At 46.5% G+C, this 20,251-nt stretch overlaps 1 protein-coding gene across 1 annotated transcript in view; it reads right to left on the bottom strand.

The window, feature by feature from the left end:
* Nucleotides 1-20,251, bottom strand: part of Hip1 (Huntingtin interacting protein 1) — an 85,342-nt gene that overhangs the window by 5,281 nt on the left and 59,810 nt on the right. Inside the window, exons 21-29 of the mRNA XM_077655588.1 lie at nucleotides 19,366-19,476; nucleotides 18,393-18,461; nucleotides 16,966-17,162; nucleotides 16,439-16,528; nucleotides 15,141-15,203; nucleotides 6,389-6,489; nucleotides 4,916-5,148; nucleotides 1,648-1,709; nucleotides 378-500 (exon numbers count right to left, since the gene is read on the bottom strand). Of these exons, the coding sequence (XP_077511714.1) occupies nucleotides 378-500; nucleotides 1,648-1,709; nucleotides 4,916-5,148; nucleotides 6,389-6,489; nucleotides 15,141-15,203; nucleotides 16,439-16,528; nucleotides 16,966-17,162; nucleotides 18,393-18,461; nucleotides 19,366-19,476 (1,049 nt within the window). The remainder of the gene's footprint in view (nucleotides 1-377; nucleotides 501-1,647; nucleotides 1,710-4,915; nucleotides 5,149-6,388; nucleotides 6,490-15,140; nucleotides 15,204-16,438; nucleotides 16,529-16,965; nucleotides 17,163-18,392; nucleotides 18,462-19,365; nucleotides 19,477-20,251) is intronic.

Below are 20,251 nucleotides of genomic sequence, written 5' to 3'. Positions count from 1 at the left end.
CACCGCGAGTAGCGTGGCCGCACGGCCGTGAATAAATCCCGTCAGCCGTAAACAGATCTGGGCCAATGCATTTTCTATGCTTCTGCATATCAACTTTATTCGTTTGGATTATACGAATTTTTTCGCGACACCGTGAGATTCGTATCACCGAGATTCTACTGTATTACATCGCAGAGGCAGAGCACATGCCCTGCAATGAGGAGGTATTAGGTATTCCCGCTGGTACCGACAGGTGCAACAGTCTCATGGCCAGATGCTCCTGTTTTGCAGGAGCAAAAAGTTTGGAGAAAGACATTGCCCAGCCTCCAGTGGCAAGACTTGCCCCTGGGCTGTCACGCTAAACCTCACAGGGAAGCACACAACAGATGTTGGGTCACCTCGGGCGTGTCGGTGGTCTCCCACCCCTCGCTGGCCCCGGCCAGGTGGTAGTGGCGCTTGCGAAGACCCGCCAGCTGCAACCGCTCCCGCTCCAGGCTGCTCTCCAGCTCCAGCACACGCACCTGCCGGAAGAGAACAACAGAGCCACAAGGGTGAAGGAAGAGGCTGGGCAGCATCTGCCTACGTGCGTGTGTCTCCTTGAACAAGGCAAGAATGATAGAACTAGTTCAAAGTAAAAGCAGCTTTTCTAATGCACCGATGTTGACAGAGTGTCAGTTTGAATAGACTGAATGCAAGGGCAAATCAGGCAAGTTTGAAATAATGAGATTCCACTCGATGGGAAGAAACTGTGGAACTAGTAATGCCAGAAGGAGGTCGTGCTTTGTGGCGAAGGCCAACAAACCATGGAGGCTCACTCGCCTGAAGGCAAGCTAGCTTTTTCGCCTACAAACAGCAGTCTTTGACGAACTGTATCTCAAAGCGCCCGAGTTCAGGCATCTAAACTGCATTTATATGAGTGTACAGAAGGCAGAACTTCGTATTCATGCCTACAGCAGCTTTCAATGTTGTTCTGTAACACAGCAGGAGCCGGCTGTGCCTTCCCAGTCTATTCTTGGTGCTGGGCATTTTCATAGCTGTCGTTAAATACAGGAGAGTAAATTGCAATCCCTGTTCAAACTGACTTCAACAGGTCAGCCAGTATTTAGAGCTGCTCAGCTGTGGCACAAGTACACTTCACAACCATAAGAAGCTACTCGACATCCAAATAAGAATTGCCCTGCCTTGATATTTACAATGTGCACATGCTCCGCCAGCAGTGGCATGACATTAAACTCCACAACTCACAATGTGGTTTGCTTTGTGAAATCCTTGCAAGCAACTCTCTCAGTAACATTAATGACGTAAAAAAAGATTGGCGGTGGTTTAGCTCTGGTTAAACCTGGAGTGACGCGATAGCTACAGCCGGCCGAGTGGAACTTGCTCAGTTGAATTGCAAAGTCAGTCTTTTGCCGCTCCGTTTTGCTGGGCATTCCTTCTTCATCTTCGTCCCACTTTACACGGCGCATGCGCACAGCTGTTGCAGCTCGGTTTTGCTGGTGCGCCGCACCATGTGGCAGGTCACGTGACCAACCACATGACCATATGGCGGTGGCGGTGCCACCACCGTCACGTGCTGCCGCCACGCTCACGTGCCACCGCCACACTGAAGGCTCAAAATGCTACCGTAATGTAGCTATCGCTACAAAAGAGTGCAACACCAGGACCCACCTGCGATTCCATTTCTAGCCTCTTGGCCTGGTGTAGAGTAAGCCTGGAGAAGTCAAGCACCTCTGAAAAGCGAGAGGGCAAAAATAAAGCCAGTCAGTCAGGAATCTCTTGGAGCTCAAGCAGTGCCTGCCGTAGAAGCAAGACAGCTTCTAAGCTTGTCGTATTGCGGCTGCAGCAGCATAGCTCTGTATTCGCCAATTACAGCCAGTGCAGGAAGCTCACTTCACAACTGTGCAAACAGCAATTCAGGCTCATGAGCATCTCAATATCTGGCATAAATGATGAAAAACTCCCAGAGGAGACAGTGAATTGATCTGACAGTCTGAATTTTTTTCTTAAAAAGAAACTGTATTTAGAGCAAGAAGAAAACTCCCACCTGCAGCATCCAAAATACTTGCTAAGAACAGCGGTAGGCATTTCAGTTCTTTGAGTTATTTCTCTATCATGGCCTAGATCTGCCGCCACTACCTGACCTAAATAAGTGTTTCTTTTTAGTATTTCCATCCCTCATTGCCCGTTGCAAACTGCCACTGATGTCCGAGAAAGTTGTAGAATTAAAAGTGCTGAAGCACAGGCTAACCAGCGTAGTTTGTTTTTGCATGCAAAGCACACTTTTGGCCGGACAAATTTTTCACCCAACTGAAGCATCGATTGCAGCGTTGGCCATATCAGTGTCAGTGACAGAAAACAGAAAAAATGCTAAAAAATAAGCGTGCATTTTGTAAGTGATGGGTGAATAAGCACGCCAATACATACATGAATTGTTTCAAGGATTACACACACTGGACGGGAAGGTGACCTTCTCTTTTAAATTTAGCACAAGCACAATAAAACCTCATTAATAATTTGATAATCCAGGGAATTTGGACTGCCAGCATAGACCCACCAAGTGACCATGCAAGTCAATGGCGTTGGACACTCGTTTATTTGGACGCTGCTAGTCTCACACCAGTTAATTTGGATGGCCACACAAAAGGAGGCTGTGTCGAGGCATGGCTGGGACAGAAAGCAATCATCCGAATAACCCTCACGACGCCTCAACTGCGCAACACTAGGTGTCATGACGATAGGTAGGCCCCTGTCACCAAGCCGAAAAATGGTATGGCTGCATAAAATTTTTGTTTTCTGAGCTTTGCTGTCAGCCCGCGGCAACGGTGGCTGTCAGCTGTGCATGATCGCCACCATCCCAACCAGCCGACCAAGCCCAGCTGCGTGCCATTTCAAATGCTTATTGGTGTTTCGCTCATCTTTTCTTCTTTTCAAAAGATGTCTCGCCATTACGGTGCACACGCTCATTTTTCTCGCTTCAGTCTGCATGGTTGTTTTGTCTTTTGTCCTACCAGTGCACCAAAGCTGTGCGCTCATCACGTGCTGGTCACTGTTTGTGCGGGGAAGCCTTGGCACATGCGATGCTGCCGACTGTGAGGAAGATCCACAGCTGTCGTGCTGTACCACGAAGGAGGCCACCGAGGCCCCTTCCATTTTTGAGCAGTTCTGCTTTAACACTGCCTGCAAATGTGTACGGAGCAAACCATTTCAAGGAACTGCACAGAATTGTTGTTCCTGTGCAATTTTCATCTCTACAGCAGACGACTGCTGCCCAGTTTATTGCTACATAAATTTACTATGGCACAGACAGTGTTTGGCAACATTCTGGGAGCCATTTGATAATTCTGACTTCGGGTAACTTGGACACTCTTTCTGGTCCCTTGAAGTCCGAATTATAGAGGTTTTACTGTACATGCTTTGATCAGCAACCTTTAAATGCCACTCTAATGATAGCTTTTAGCATAAATTTTGCCCACCAAATAGAGAAACCCAATACCCACGGCATTTCTTGTTGCTTCTACATTTGCTGGTGTGCGGTGGTAGGCACCAAGGAGAAAACCACTTTAGGTTCACGGGCCACAGTGCCAATGTGCCAGATGTGTGGTGCATCTAGCAGGTAGATGGGGCACCACTTAGCAGTCACGAGCCATCATGCTGAGAGACACATGTAGCATGTTTTTGCAAGAACAGGACAAATGCAAAAACTGACCAACCAATTATGGACCTCCCTAATGCAAAATATTAGCATAGCTTGACTGCGAAATATTGAGGCACATAACTTAATGACACTTAAGCTGCCATTTAGAGTACACAACGCAAAGCAATGCCGCTTTGTTGCACAAGGCCTCTAAACTACTGCACTGAACAAACTCTTCTCTGCAGCATCCTCTCCCGCATCTGCTGCTCTCTACGAGAACGTGTAACAATGTACTTGTCTGACTGCTTCAAGGAGGAATGCTGAAGCCACAGAGGACAAGTCTTCTTTTGGAGTGCGCCAGGAGGCATGTGGCCCACACATACAGAGTAGTGCATGCCTGTTTGCACAGTAAATGGCGCGGGTTTGTACTTAAAAGTGAAAATAAAATTATTATTATTATTATTATTATTAATAATATTAAACAGCCCCCGTATAGACACCTATGCATGTGCTGGTTGACGGTTCGACTCCTGATTCATGGACTAGCAGTTTTGTGGTAGATCGTGTGCTGATTCGATATAATTGGCCATGCACCTGTGTGACAAGTGAGGGCCCCGCAATCTTTGTGCAGCAAAGAATTGCCTCACTTGGGCAAGGCAGCTTGTCGTTTCTCATAAACCCTAAAATGTGTGCTGCCTCTAACAAAGTGGTTGCTGGTGTATCTGTCTGCTACCACATCCACCGTAGGTGCTTTTTTGCAGGCGGTTGCGGTACATTTTCAAAGCATGGCGGCTACGTGCAGGGTGTTTAGGAAGTCATTACGCAACAGCGGGTGCTAACGGCATGACCCCTTTTGCCTTCCGTCATCGCCAACAACAACATGCAAGTCAGGAGTGGGTGCCTAAGAGCTGCCCTCCAAAATAAGTAGCACCACTTGGCTGAGGATACCTCAACACAGCGGTATGGGATGAGAGATTCTCATCGATGTTAATGCTGTTACCTAAGGATATATTTGAACAACTAAATATATAAAGTTTGAATTATTCATGAATATGATAACTAGTAGGTGTTCAAATCTTGAATTGAGTTATTCTAGTATGTAGTTGTTATTCGCTCTGAAATCAAGGACGGTGCAGAGGCGACGGCCGCTGCTCCAACAAACCTAGTTGCAGACAGTGCCGCAGGAGGGCGTAGAGGGAGGCCGGAAAGAACAGGGAGTTGTGCGATGTGTCACCACTAAAGCTTGAATACGATGCACACCTCTCACCGAAAAGGAAGCGAAAGAAGGAGAACAAAAGTCACCTGAGTCCTCAATGAGGTGGGCACAGGCCTTGGCTGTGGCCACCACGTTGCCTGTTGCCTGCGACACACCCCGGGAAGCTGTTCCCAGGGCGGCCAACCGGGCTGAGCCGCGGTCCGCCTTCACCCGCGAAGCCACCACCAGCTGAGCGGTGGCACCTGCTATCTCTTGACTGGCCACCACCAACTCCTCAAACTTGCCACCATTACTCGACACCACACGGTCCGCCGCATCCCTGCAATGCAATTGGGGGAGAGCGAGAAAGCACCTCAGCCACGAGTACAGGGGCCTTCGCGGGTGGTATCCCACAGGGACTTCTACCAAATAATGGGAACTGCTCAAAGTTCAGCATCACGGTCACCGCCAAGTGAATACTAGTTTCAAGTAGCTGTGGCTGGCACTGCTCTGTCTATGGATGGTTTTGATTCAAGCAGCCTAAATTCTAAGCTATCAATGTAGTTCTCTTACTGCTATACAAATGTGGAAAAAACAAAACAGCAGCAAAAACTCCTTTTCTGTGTTTTGAATCCATCACATGAACATGAACACACCTGAAGGATGCCTTCAAACTTTTTCCAAGGAAGTGTCAAAATCTGTCGCAGCAACGTAAACGGGCAGTTTTACATTGAGGCTTCAGTATAAATGTGGAGCCGCTGATTCCTGTAATAACTGGCATACGTGAACAGCACCAGAATGCACAGTGCGCATTTTCCTGTTTTGGTCATGCAGGTGGATGCCCCTATTTGGTGCACATCAACTACTCCTCCTTTAGTTCACAATGTACTCAGAACTTCCCTGCTTGACTACACTACAATGGGTGGCAATAAGAGAGTTTCATAGGTTTTCTAGTTGCCAACCATGTCCTGATCAACTACCATAGAAAATAAAGGTGCCAAACTGATGAGACAGAGAACGAGACGACAGCCACAGGCACCTCATTTCGATCTCTGTCTCGTCGATGTAGTGGCTTTTTGCATGCAGCACCAGCTAGCCCGTCAACACACCTTACTAAATAGCTGCTACTTGTATCTTTTCATTACATGGAATTAAATTCATTTGCCACCAACACAGCTGATCCCACAACTACTAAAAATAGTTGTTTGCCATTTCCAGGTGCTGTTTGCACTGGTATTGCGGTAATGATGATTGCACGCCCCTTGCCATGCAGCGTATGCAGTGTGCCACCCAAAAATAGGCTCTGCTGGGCAACACAAATGCAAAGCAATGGTAACGCAAACTGTCACACATAGCCCGCCAATGTGTCAATGCAACCTGACAAGATGACACTTCAAACGATCGTTCCATCCGAAGGAAAAGCTTTGATGTCACCTACACCTCCCAAATGCTTGCACACAGCACCTCGGAGAAAGAGAAATTTGACCAAACCAACCTAAACGAGTAGAAAAAGACACTTTCCGATCCTGAAAGAGTCGCTCTTCCCCACCCAGACAATTGAGTGGGCATGGTTTACTCACACAAGGAACTTGGCCCCGAGGCCGACAACCTTGGCGGCAGAGATGAGGCCCTCGGTCCAGCGGTGGTTCCGGCTGTAGAACTCCTTCTTCGATGCAGAACCCTGTAGGAGACATGCCCATCAGCTACAGATAAGGGGCTACACCGCCTTCCTGTCCTCTCAAGGCTCACTCTTGCTAGCTCAATTTCTTCCGAGGCCCAGGCCACCTGCATGACTCGCATGCACTGCCACACTTGTGATGCCAACACAGCTACAAAAGGACCTTGTTAATTTGTAGCCCCATCAAACTGTGTAAAACATTACAATTAAGGAGGCTTTTGAATTTATCTGAAAATGAATCAAAACGAAAAGAAGGCAAGAGCGAAACACAGGACTTCCAAGTCACTAGCATTGCACACAACAAATCCGTGTTCAAAGGTTAACGGCGAACACCTTTCACAGTGGGAGCTCGTGTGGCCTCATCGCGGTTGCCATGTTATTGGCGGTTGCCAGAACTTCAGTCGAGCCAGATTCGACATCTGTAAGCATGGTTGTGACTCTCTCGCGATTTAACTTGGTCACTGGCAAACCTCTTTGACTTTCGTCAACACTTATACAGCCTGTCGTTTCCAGAATGCATAAGGGCATCGGCTAAAGTCAGATACGCCAAATTAGCGGCACAGTGTAGCAGTAAGGAGAATGCAAAAATGGGCCTGCGATAGGAGCAGCTGCAGTTGAAAAGAACTGAGAAGAGGAGGGCAAACACAGTCTATCCAGAGGATCAGGAGCCGGCGCAGTGCATTTGTACTGACAAGTTCAGTGTGGTACGCACCAAGCACGAAATAGGCACTACTCGCTATGCCCATGCCAGTGCGGTATGAGTGTGCCAGACGCTGCTGAACATGTTTCGGGACAGGTGTCTGTGAACTACAGAGTGTCACTATGGCCGGTGTGACACCACAGTGCCGTGCGCTAAGTCAGAGTGTTGCTGCTGTTGCGTGGCTGTGTATGAAGCAGTAAAGAGTCCCATTAGGTGTCGCGCTGCTTAATATGGGCTCATATGCCGATTATAATACCGTATTTACTTGAATCTAAGCCGACCCCCTAAAGTCCGAAGCCAACGAAAAAAAAAAAATTACCTCGAATGTAGGCCGAACAAAAAAAACGAGGACAGCATTCACAAAATGCAAACAGCATTTATTGATTCTGAACGTGAAGAGCTCATTCAACGTCGTCATTGCTGCTATACTCGTCGCTGTGTTCCTTGTCACTGTCACCTTCAAACAGTGCACTATCTTCGGTGCCTTCAAGCGCATTAGATATGCTGCGCTTTTTAAAGGCGCGCACGATCAAAGTACCTGGGATGTCGTCCCACGGTGCAGCTACCCAACCCGCCAGCTGCGATAGCGATGCACGTTTGATGCGGCCCGTTGCCGTTAGCATGTGGTCTTCGTCAGTCAACCAGTCCCTGTAATATTTCCGCAGACGATCCTTGAAAGGTTTGTTGATGCAGACATCAAGTGGCTGCAACTGGCCCGTCATGTCGCCCGTCATGACAGCGATGTCCGTGTTCGCTTGGGCGAGCGCAGCCTTCACATTGTTGGTCAAGTGCCCACGGTAAGAGTCAACGACAAGGAGCGAGTTCTTTGTCAAAAGGGCTCCTGGACGCCATCGCCACACAACCTTAACCCACTCTTCCACCATCGCACCCATCATCCACCCGTTCTCATTTGCCCGCACAATGACATTTCTTGGGAAAGTTCCTCGAGCAGGCAGTGCCTTCCTTTTAAATATCTTATAAAAAGGGAGTTTATGTCCATCAGCTGTGCAGCACAGCATCACAGTTGAGCGCTGCTTCTTGCAGCCCGCAGAGCGCACCTTCACCTCCTTGGCACCCTTTTCATTCATGGTGTACACCACTGGCATATAAAAATACACACCCGTCTGGTCGGTGTTGCCATTTGCCCAAGGTTGTAGCCTGCCGCTTCTCTCTTTCGCAGCACGTAGCGCTGAAAAGCTATCAGCTTTTCTTCGAAATCGCTTGGCAGCTTTTGGGTGATTGAAGTGCGACGTCGGAGGCTGAAGCCGAAGCGCTTCATGAATTTCTGAAGCCAGCCCCGGCTGGCTTTGAAATCCTTTGGCGTTAGGCCTCGCTCCCTCGAAACTTCCCTAGCTTTCGCTTGGAGCACTCCTGTTGTCACTGGAAGGGCAGCTGCTCTCTGCGTTCGAACGAAGTCGGCCAAAACTGTCTCCACTTCGAGGTGACGGCCTTTCTTTGGTCCGCCAAATGCCATCCTCGTTGCAGTGCACGCAAAAAGCTGCTGTCGTTGTTCCCTTCAACGACGGACGTTTTTCCCGTCGATGCCGAAAGTCCCGCCCGGCTTGAAGGTTCGACGATGCCTCTGCGGCTATCACAACTTTTCGCTTGAAAGCGGCACTGTAGTGGCATCTCCTGCTTGGTGCCATCGCGATAACACACACGCCGCACACCGATACGGCCAACACGACACAGGTCAAAATGACGACGGTTGGCTACTGGCACAGCTAGTAGCGGCTGCAATACTGACTTATCTAGATGGCTCTAGCTATGCACCAAATTTAGCAGTTTCAATGAAAAACTGGAGCGTTTTTTAAAATCCTCGAATCTTAGACGACCCTAGAGTTTGGAGTATGATTCTTTGAAAGAAACTACCGGCCTAGATTCGAATAAATACGCTAAGCGACACAACTCCACATTACCAGTCAAACTTAGCTGTTCCCACATAACATGCCAGATTTTCAAATTCAACAAGCCAGTGCAAGATGCCGGCCCCAATTATCTGGTAAAATTTACATTATAAATAACAGGACCTCACAAACTAAGAATTACCTGCGATTTTGAGTTAACCAAGAACAAATTAGCAAGGTTTTACTGTATATCTGCAAACAAACATGACAGAAAACAACACCTAGTGACTCTATAAGAAAGATAAAATACGTACATTCCTAATTCCACAAACTGCAGCTGTTTGTTCTTAAACAGTTTAAGGGGGGACATGGTCTTAAAGCTATTTTCATTATTTCTATGCCAATAATAATGAAATTTAACTACATTGCCCAGTTTTTTGTGCTGATTTCAAATATGCCTTTCTTTTTTTTCTAAGCTAGTTATTACCCAAGTTACATCACATTAATTAGTCATTAATTAGAACCTCACTACAATGAAAATGGCTTGGCAAAAATTAATTTTTTAAACATGGCTACATAGCCTAATGAATAGAGAATGCAATGTTCAAGGCAGTTTTTCCATTTTATCCATGTGTGTAATTTAATGAAACTTTGAACATCAACGTTCAAAATGTGCTTGTCAAGCATTCAAAAGTTTGCAAAATCATTAATTTTTGAAGCCTGATAGGGGAATTCCTGCACCCCTGCACCTTAAGCTTCCTTTAGCAAAAAAAATTACATCTCTATCTGCTCTAGATGCAGAGATATCATTGTCTCAAAACAGCCGGGTGGCAAAAATTTGCAAATTGAGAAAAATGAGAAAAACCCAAATGGGCCACAATTTATTGAATATTCATGATGATATCTGCATATTTATATTTCCTGGGGGCTAATAAGCACCAGGCATGTAGTCTGACTGCTGCTTGTGGGTAGAGTGCCGCTTTTGCAGTGCCCGTTGCACACTTGCAGAAGAGGCCCGTTTGCACATAGACTCGGCTGTTCGACACCTATCCTTCTCAGCCATCCTCTTCCTGTTACTTAGGCCAAGGTTAATGTCCAGCTCGCTGAGTATTTGGGAAGACGCTTGAAGACTGCCTGCATTGAAACGGACAACAGCCTCTGCAACAGCGGCTTGAACCGCAAATAATGATGCATGGCGCTCCTTTGGTGCCAGTGACCATATTAGCGAGTGCAACCTCTCGTTGCTGTTTTGAGTTTTTCCTCGCTGGCAACGCTCCAGCAGCTTTCGGTCTGCCAAGCGCTGATATATTGGCAATAGTGCCTTGCACACATGCAATGGCAAGCTATATCTGTGCTTCGGAGTGGGCTCTCCCTTTGCTGCGGCAGCATTTTGGCGGCACTATGAGCTTGGGCCCGTTGGGCACAGGCTGTGATTTGACACATTATCATTTGATGTAACGTGGTGATACGTGGCCATCACTGCCTGCTGCATTGCTTCGACATCTCCGGTGTGAGACTTCAGAGCCCAGCTGTAGTATGCAGTCAACTTGTTCACAAGGTCGCCCGTGAGCTTGCCTTTGCCACTGAGGCTCTCTGTTCCCCCGCCTTTGTGCTTAGCAATCACATTGCGCAGGGCCGCCCATGCGCTTTTGCACATGGTTTGTGCAGCCCTCTTTCTGCACTTTTATAAAACCATACACATCAGCCTCCTGCAGTGCCAGAAATGTGCGGCTATCTCCATCACACAAAACTGTCGTGTATCGAAGGCCATGTTTCTCTAATGACCTTTGAACATGACAAGTGCAGCCTGCACTTCCATCTCGCCAGATTTTTTTTCCGTGTTTTTCTGACACCTGTGGCTGCTCTTCCATGCCTCATACGATGGGTCACTTTCCGTAGGCCCGCGCTTGCACCCCGCACAGAAGTTGCTGAACACAACATAGTCTAGTACAAGTCCAGTGAACAGCTCAATCACTGCGGCCACACCGATGTGCGATGAATGACCCCGGGTCATCCACGAACCGTCGAACGAGACAGCGATATTTCCGGGGTTGTCCAAGTGCAACTCTGTGTAGAGCTCGCGAACGGAACGGGCGCTGTCCATCATCACTTTTTCGGCTGCGCGTGTTGTCGCGGGCGTCAGCTTGTTTTTCATGTAACCTTGCCAGGTTTTACTGTGAAGCCCTCTATGGGAGATATTCATTACTGCAAAGACATCGTTCAGTGCGGTTTGCCGATTTCCCTACTTTGCATTGCCCGTGCAGCAAGAATATTAACAGTAAATGGACTTATTTTTTGGCTCCCTTGAGCGTGCGGCGAACTCCACGCAGATGAAATCTCGCCGCAGTTCATGCACAAGCTAAACCGGCTAAACCGTATTCACGATCACCTTTAGAAACGTCCACGTTTCCGCCACACACCTTGCACTTGACGGCACTCAGCAGTTCGGTGAAAGATTCCAGACACAACAGTGAACGCAGTATCGTGTACACTGCCGTTGGCGTCTCGAAGCGGGCGATCGTCGCAGTTGCCGATGAAATCCTGTTTCCTCTGCGTTGCTGAAGTCGAATCGAGAGCTTGTAGCTTTTCTTTAGCTTTCGCTTCGATTTCGAGCAATTCCGAACGCTGTAGCATCCTGGTGTCGCAGCGTATGCGGCCGCTGTGCGTAGCTGTCGCCGAGCTCGTTAGGCTTACTTCGACGTCCGCTGACGCCGCTTCACCGGCCGCTGGCTCTTGCGCATTATCGGTGCTTTCCGATGATGCAGGACGTGAAGGAAGGTTGTTGAGTCGCTTATTTCTTTTCCTCTGACCGAACTAGTGCCGCGAGTGGAATTTAATCGGCGACATCGTTGTGCGTCGGTCTCGCCTCTTTCAACAAAATGGCGCCGGGGACGCGTCTGCCAGCGACCAGCAGCAAGCCTAGCAGACGAAGCATGCGAGAATCCGCCAATGGGAGGGCTCGTTTCAGTCACGATCTCATATCAGCGAATCGGCCCTCGCGCTTTCTTTGTTGTTTGTGCTTCTTTTTCTCCGCGGCCATTCAGGGCATGCAAGCACAAGCGGCGGGAAATTGAAGCGTAGAGAGTCTTCTTTCAAACGAGACCAAGATGGCTGCGATCGGCGCGCTGAGACGAGCGTACCGGGGAGTAGAAAATGCACCGTTTTTATCGTCTGCTCATGCACAAAATCAGGTGACGCGGTGATTCACATTTCGTAATACGGCAAAAATATTGATTTCTGGGAGACAAAAATTTGTGAAACTGGAGATTAATAGTTGTAGATTTCGAAAATGCCATTTTCGAAAATTCGACTTTTTGGTCATTTTTTGGTCCCAAAGACCCGTGTCCCCCCTTAAATCATAAGAAAGAGCAGAGGTGATTTCAAAACTACTACTGTGTTTAATTTGAACAAATTAAGGTGAACCGGTTCAAATGAACACGAATAGTTCCTATCTAACTTTATAGCTGGACCAGAATAGGCCTTTCGCTGATTTGAAACAAAAAGAAGATATTTCAATTTGACAGCCAGCCTCTATACAGTAGGATATCATTTATATAAATCTCAGAGGGTCACGAAAAATATTGATATTCAAAATTTATTACCATCCAAAATGGACAAAAGTTGTGCGCAGAAGCATGGTACATTCAGGCAGGTCTGCTTATGGCTGATGGGATTTGGTGATGATGATGCTAGGTTTTTTTTGGCGCAAGGGCATCTAAAGCCAAAAGCGCCAAACATGAGGTTTTTGGTCGGCTCAGGCTAAAATATGCACATGTTAAAATCAACACCGGGAGTATAGGGCCTAAGAGTAGTGACTATGTGCATGATTATAGGGTGTCAAGAGGGTGTAATAAGTCTGATGGAATGACCTAAAGTGGTGTAAAGCGCCTAAAAATTGTGGTAATCGATGTTATATGAAAAAGATGAAGCCAGGTAACCTCAACCAGAGTCATTGCTTGAGCAAGAAGAGCGAGGCGCCTGGCAGCTACGGCTAAGCTCGGCTTTCTCCTCAGCAATGAGGAGGGGCTGAGGTTACCTTGAATAAGTGATCTCTTGTAGGAAGCGTACATGAGTTGAAAATCTAAAAACCCAACCCAATGAAAACATATGATCATCACCTAAAAATGAAAGAAGGGTACATTGGCATTTTAAATGTGTATAGTTCAGGGAAGTGCTGTCATCTTCTGTGTATGAAATCTGGGGCATATGATTAATGTGTGGACAACTGAGATGTGGGCTCCACATCTCGAGCACTGTGGTGCCAGTGTATCCTTTAAAAGATGTGAGTGAGTAATTTATGCATGTCCTATCCTCAGTCTAGAGAGAACAACTTCCCTGAATCTATTTTGTTTTTCTGTGGCATACTTTCCAATCGTTGGCTTTATTGTGTGCAGTTTGTTCTCTATTTGTTCATCCCAATCCTGCTGCCACTCTTAGCGGAATACAGTCCTAATATGTGGCTTGAGGTCCTGGTATGAAAGTTGGTTTACATCAATACAACTCAGTTCGGCAGCTGACGCAGCAAGCCTATCAGCTTCCTCATTTCCATCTAAGTCAGCATATTGTAATTTTAAGGTTCAATGTGCGTGCAGACATAAGGCATTTCAAGAGGGAATTTATTACAGGGTTTTTACAGGGTTTCCCAGAAGACAGGGCCATAACCACACTTAAAGAATCTGAGTAAATAACAGAGGTTGAGATATTCTTTTGCAGGACGGATCTAACAGCCAACAGAATACCATGACATTCTGCAGTAAACATGCTTGTGTGTCTGTTCATTGTTTTTGTTTCGGAAAATTGACAGCTGTGAACTGCACATGATAGCTGATGGGATTTATTTATGACTGCACGGCCACAGCTCACTGTTCACGGTTCAGACTGCACAATTACCAAATGGGGCGTCAGCAATGTATGCAAGCGCTGAGTGCTCAAGGGTGCGGCAGCAGCTTTGCATGTTCGTATTATCTATAATGGCGCGACAGGGCGTTCGGGACAACCGAAATTCTGCACACTGCACACAATGCACTCCAGCCACAGAATTTTATCAATTAGTATCATCCTGAAATTCGTAACAACCGCGTTCTCATCATCGAAATTCTACTGTAATACTCCAAATCCCTGTGGTTCAAATCCAAGTACACCTTTCCTGAGCATTAAAGATGACGTGCAAGACACTGCAAAAATTTCGGCTTCTTGCAGCAAAACATTCTGCATTCTAAGAACAGATTTACAACAAGCTGGCCAACAAAGGCTTTTGGCAAATTTCCTAAATGTTTCCGCAGGATGTCTCCAGACTAAAGTAAAAGCTCATTAATTCGAACCCCATTAACTCAGAAATCCGGACAGTTCAAACTGCCAGCAAACTGCTGGCGTGGTCATGGCCAATGCCCATGCAAGTCTATGGCATCAGACACTAATTCAGATATTACGGGTCTCACACCAGTTAATTCAAACCTAGGAATGAATCTAGGAGTGACTAGGACAGCAAGCGGTCGTCAAAATAACCCTACTCAAACCTGAATTACCGGCCCCAACTACGAAAATTGTATGACCGCATAGATTCAGTTTCGCTTTTCAGAGCTAAGCACTGTTTGGGAGGCTGACTGGTGCCGCTGAGTGTTTCCCTTCCCTCACTTCCAACTATGTGGTTTGTCCACTGTGCCAAAACTGCAAGCTCGTCACATGCCATTCACTGTTTGTACAGCGAAGTACAGCTGCGCGCCCGATCCAGGTGGCTGTGGGTGAAGGGGGCTCCACCGCTACCACGTTGCACTGTGAAGGATGCTGGGGAAGGCCTTACCATTTTGAAGCAGCTCTAACTCAATGCTCCTGACAGGGTGCAATAATGGCGTTCGTGGAAATGTGAAAATTAAGTCATTATCTTGCTGTTCTCACTGCAAAAGCTGACAGCCACTGGCTTGTCTTTCGCCAGATAAATTTGCTGTGATGCAAACGGTTCTTGTCAGTTTTTCAAAGTCATTCAGTAAATATGAACTTCAGATAATTCTAGCATTTTTCCTGGTCCCTTGAAGCTCGAATTACCGTGTTTTTGCAACAACTGCTGATGGCACACGGTGGGATTGCAATGTCACAGGAGCAGCACCCACCTTCTCTTTGGCGACAATCTCTTCCTGTAGGTGCTTGGAGGTCTTGACCAGCTCTCGGATGGCCTGCGACCCAGCAGCAGATTGGAAAACACGTCGTCAGTGCAAGCTGCTGCTTCAGCAGGCTTCATGCATCTTCTGAATCAGAAAATTTCCCACAGTTTTGATCTACCCAAGGTGAGGACAGAGACCCATTTCTTAAGCATTTCACCAAAGCTCGGAACGTTGGCCTGTTAGCTTCACTTTCGGTTTCAGGTAAGCTTGTGCGACCGGAGAGCTGCTATGAAACATATGAAGTCTCTACGATGATGCGGTGCCATCTGGTTTGTTGTTCAGAAACTAGTTCCATTTTTCTGTATAGATTGCAATTTCCCCACGAGGTACGAATTTTTGCGATGCCCTTGAAGGCATCGGTGTAGGCCGCTCCAAGCATGTTATTGAGCGTGGGGACTATGCGTGTTCGAAAAAACCCCGCTGCACGCGATTCTGCTGCATTGGCAGCAGATATTTTTGATGCATCGAGTATAAGTGCCTCTGACGATGGGATTTTGGTTCGGACGCTGAAAAGGCGCAAAAAAAGACCGGAACGTTGGCCTGTTAGTTGTATTTGTATAATACTTGTGTTTGTATAATTTTTCTCGGTTTCTCCTGAAATGATATTAGTTACAATTTGTATTTTTAAAATGCACACTTATCAATGTTAATTTGGCACATAACATAATACTTCCAATTTTTTTTAAAGACTAAAAATCATATCAAGGACACATTGAAATCAGCCTTTTCAAAGAGCGTAAAGAAAAAAATTTCTATCTCAAAAAGTATTTGAATCATTTTGTAATTTCTAGAATTTTTTAATAAATTATTTTGGAGATGTTATTGTCATGTAAGTACAAATTTTTTGTTTCTTTTTAATTTTTGTTGTTTTTCTAATTTTTTTCACAATATTGAAAACAAGTATTTCTACCGATATAAACCTGATTAGAAAGCACATTCCATTTATGTAAATCACTGTTATGCATTTTGTACACTTTTATCCACCATACTTTTTCTAGAAAAAATGTTTGTCTGAGACCTATGGAAAACAGTCCTTTTCCCGTGGTTATGAAAGAGTTAAAGCAGAAGCTAACCGGCAGATGAAATTTTAAGATGGACAATTCTGGTGCCTGTGGCCTGTCTGATATAGTCAAACATTGAAAAGCAGATTCCGTTCACTGCTGTGAGTGGACAGCAGAAAAAAACTCCTTTCTTAGGCTGTATCCAACTGCACAAACATACACAGTTGCCCTTCTGTTTTCGCATACCTGCATGAGTCCAGTGCAGGCGTCGAGGATTTTGCTGTTCACCTCCAACTTGATGCCCGAGTCGCCCTCTCGCGACTTGTTCAGCATGTCCTACACGGAACACAGAAACAGCCAAGCAAGGTCAGGGTTCATCTTGCGGCACAAATCCACATTTTCAGCAAAAGATACAAAATCCTTGTTTGCATCATGCCATGTTCGTCTACATGTTATTCCCGTATTTCTATCATGTCACTTCCCATGTTTTTTTTATATCTTTTCGTACTGGTTAGGTGTAACAAAGAAACTTTGCAGTGTAGAAAACTTGTACCATGTGCTTCATCCAGTTGGACTTTTGTGTATGTTTGTGTGTGTATATTTATCGTTTCTCAGAGTGGTCAACACATTCAACGGCTCGACTAAACGTAATCCCCGAGTGCAGTTTCGGACATATTCTGCAGGAACAAAGCAAATGCAAATCACTTTTCCCCATTCATACAGGTCAACAGTGATGACAAAGAACAAAACTTCCCAGCCCTCTCTCTCCTCACCTGGATCCTTTGGGCAGCTTCGTCAATGGCACGGTCCATCTGTGCCAGCTCATCTTCCAGCAGGTCACCCAGCTTCTGGGCGTCCCCCTCGCCCAGTGTGGTGGAGAGGGAGCCACTGGCCCGTGCCACTGCCTCCAGGGAAGCATGCACCGCCTCTGCCCTGCCTCGCACCTCCGCGCCTCGAGCCACTTCTCCGCCTGCAAGGACGATGGTGCCACCGTGCTGAGGATAAGGAATGGAGGAAGCCACACTAAGCTAGGAGCTATGAGAGAAGGTAAATCTTGCCACAACGAAAGCACCTAAAACTGACTAACATATGTAGCAAAGAAAACGCAATCCTTACCCCCTGATGTGAACAATAAGTACAGCTGGCAATACAGTAGAACCCCTCAATACTAAAGTCCCTCAGACCAGCAGAAATCTTTACTACATCAGCGAATTTACTAAATCAGTTGTTGGTGATGGGATGGCTCTGAGGATGCTGTCCGGTAATTAACTATACTTACTAAACACAAAGAGTTGGTTTATAAAAGAAATAGTCAGAAATAACTTACATTCTGCTCTTTTCTTTAGTGATGAACAATTATTTTCAGTTGTGACATTTAATGTTGTTACACTGTTAATTTTGACAGACTATCGAGGAAGTTCCACATTTAAACGAATACAATGCGGCTACACGAGTTTGATTCTTTACAAAAACAAAAGGTTTGCGTGAACACGCCGTTGTCGTGTTATTTAAGTGGCAATAGTTAAGAAACATGTGACACAATGGAGCGTGCCAAAACCGTCCATGCAGACACGCCACACCTCTGCTTCTTGCTGTTGCTGCCTGGTGCTTCATGTTGCCCAAGACTGAGAACTTTCATCCTTTTCTTCCCTTCCATACTCCTCACTGCATTTACAATTGTGTAAATATATGGTACTTCACTCAAGGGGGGGATGCAACGTGTTTTCTGGGTTTAAGGCGTTTTCTGGATATGCACTCCCCAAGAACTTCCGCTTCAGCACAGATGCTGATCAGATGCATTTTCGAGCTAAAATAAATAACTACGCAACCCAATTTGACTGGAAAGTACTTTTGACGTTGCTTTCAGGATTGTCAAGGGTGCACCTCTCAGCCAAAATTTCATCGCAACACCATAAAACATGCAGAAGAAGAATCCTCACTCAGCACTAAACTGGACTATGCAGCAATGTTTTGAGCTGGCCCTGCTTTTATGTTGAATGGCAAATGGAACGGGATCAGCTGCCAATGAAAACAATGGCACAAACTAGAACTGCAGGAAATGCAGCTCAAGGGCCTTGTCTGATTTGCAATGTTTCCCCACAACTATTGCTACAAAACGCAGTAACCAACCATGCTGTTCCGTTTTCCAAGTGCAAGGAGGTTTACAAAGTGCACACAGCAGGAGGAGGGCGACACGCACCTTCTGGCCGCAGGGACTTCAGGAGTGCCAGGGACTCTGCTCCCAGGTGGCGACAGGCTGCAGCAAGCTCTGGAAGAACATGAGGTGGGATCTGAGCCATGCGAGGACAGCTGGCAAGTGGGAAGAAGGTGAACGAGTCCCTCATGCCGTGGCGACTGGGTTGGTTGGACCTTCTGAGTTTACCCACTGCCAGATGAGTGATCATGGAAGAGACATGCCTCCAACCAACAGGGCGCTGGCGCCGCAGCCCCTACTGTGTGTTTAATAGAGTGCACAATTGAAAGCCTAGTTGAATGCAGTGTATTTCTCTTGACTGTCTCCACCGTGAGCCATTCTGCGAAAACTTCGGCATCCTTATCACTTGTCGTGACTTCGATAAACACAAGCTGTTCTTAACCATGCACACTGGCAACAGGGCAGACAGGCACATCCAAATAACGTTCAAGTCTGGCAGCAACCAGCAGTCAGGATGTGAGCAGCAGTCAGTTCGTTGTAAGATGAAGCGTGCGCACAAAATACATGATGTTCTCAGCACTCAGGGAAAAAAAACAAACAAAAAAAGGTGAATAAAAGAGCCCCTGAATTTTAACCTTTCCCACTTTTCAATGGTGCCGAAATTTCTCACGTGGAGTAGAGAGGGTCACTGAATATTTTACATCTCCCACAGAAAGGAAGTCGTTATAATTGCAACCAAATTATTGTATCAGTAATGCACACCTCTAATTTTGCCAATACCAACGACTAATTTAATTTCATTGATTTTCCAAAAAAATTCTGCCAGAATTTCTGACAAAATGCTGTTTCCAACAGCTTGACAGGTCCCAGAAAACATGAAAAAGGCAATAGACAATCAAACACAGAAAGAAAAAATATGCTACACATACATTTCGTGAACTAATTTTAAAAAAATTGACGGTTTTGACAAGCAGATGCTAGAATGTATTGAAGTTCCAAATGAACAGGCAGGGCTCACCGTCTCCCAGCTCGATGTTGGGCGACACTTGGGACACGCCCTTGCCGGCTGCCATCACCTGGGAGACCGTGTGGGCCAAGGGGCACACTGTGCTGATCAGCTCCTCTGCATCTGTGGCAGCAATGACACAAGGCAAAAGTTAAACACAGTCTTTGTCCTGTGGCCCCACACCCCATCAACAGCAACAAACCGTACCCAAACAAAGTGCCGTGGCATATATGTGCAAGTACGATGTTGTCATGGCTTAGTGTACCACAAGTGTGCACAAATGCAATGCTGTCAAGGCTCAGGAGGCCACAAGCGGGTGCGAGTTCAAGATTGTCATGGCTCAACGTGTCACAAGTGTCCACAAATGCAATGCTGTCAAGGCTCAGTGTGCCACAAGTGTGTACGAGTTCAAAGTTGTCATGGCTCAACATGTCACACGTGTGCACAAATGCAATGTTGTTGCAGCTCAGTGTGCCACAATTGTGTGCAAGTTCAAATTTGTTGCGGCTCAACGGGTTACGACAAGTGTGCACAAATGCAGTGTTGTCACTGCTCAGTGTGCCATAAGTGAGTGCGAGCTCAAAGTTGTCATGGCTCAACGTGTCACAAGAGTGCACAAATGCAAAGCTGTCACGGCTCACTGTGCCACAGGCGTCTGCAAGTTCAGTTGTCATGGCTCAACATGTCACAAGTGCACAAATGCAAAGTTGTTGTGGCTCAGTGTGCCACACTTGTGTGCAAATTCAAAGTTGTCGCGGCTCAACGCGTCACGACAAGTGTGCACAAACGCAGTGTTGTCACGGCTGAGTGTGCCACAAGTGAGTGCGAGTTCAAAGCTGTCATGGCTCAATGTGCCGTAAGTGTGCACAAGCACAATGTTGTCACGGCTCAGTGTGCC

This window comes from Amblyomma americanum, chromosome 2 (genome assembly GCF_052857255.1).
Source record: "Amblyomma americanum isolate KBUSLIRL-KWMA chromosome 2, ASM5285725v1, whole genome shotgun sequence".
Classification (NCBI taxonomy): Eukaryota; Metazoa; Arthropoda; class Arachnida; order Ixodida; family Ixodidae; genus Amblyomma; species Amblyomma americanum.
Note: the sequence above shows the minus strand (reverse complement) of the source record. Positions and strands in the feature narration are given on the sequence as shown.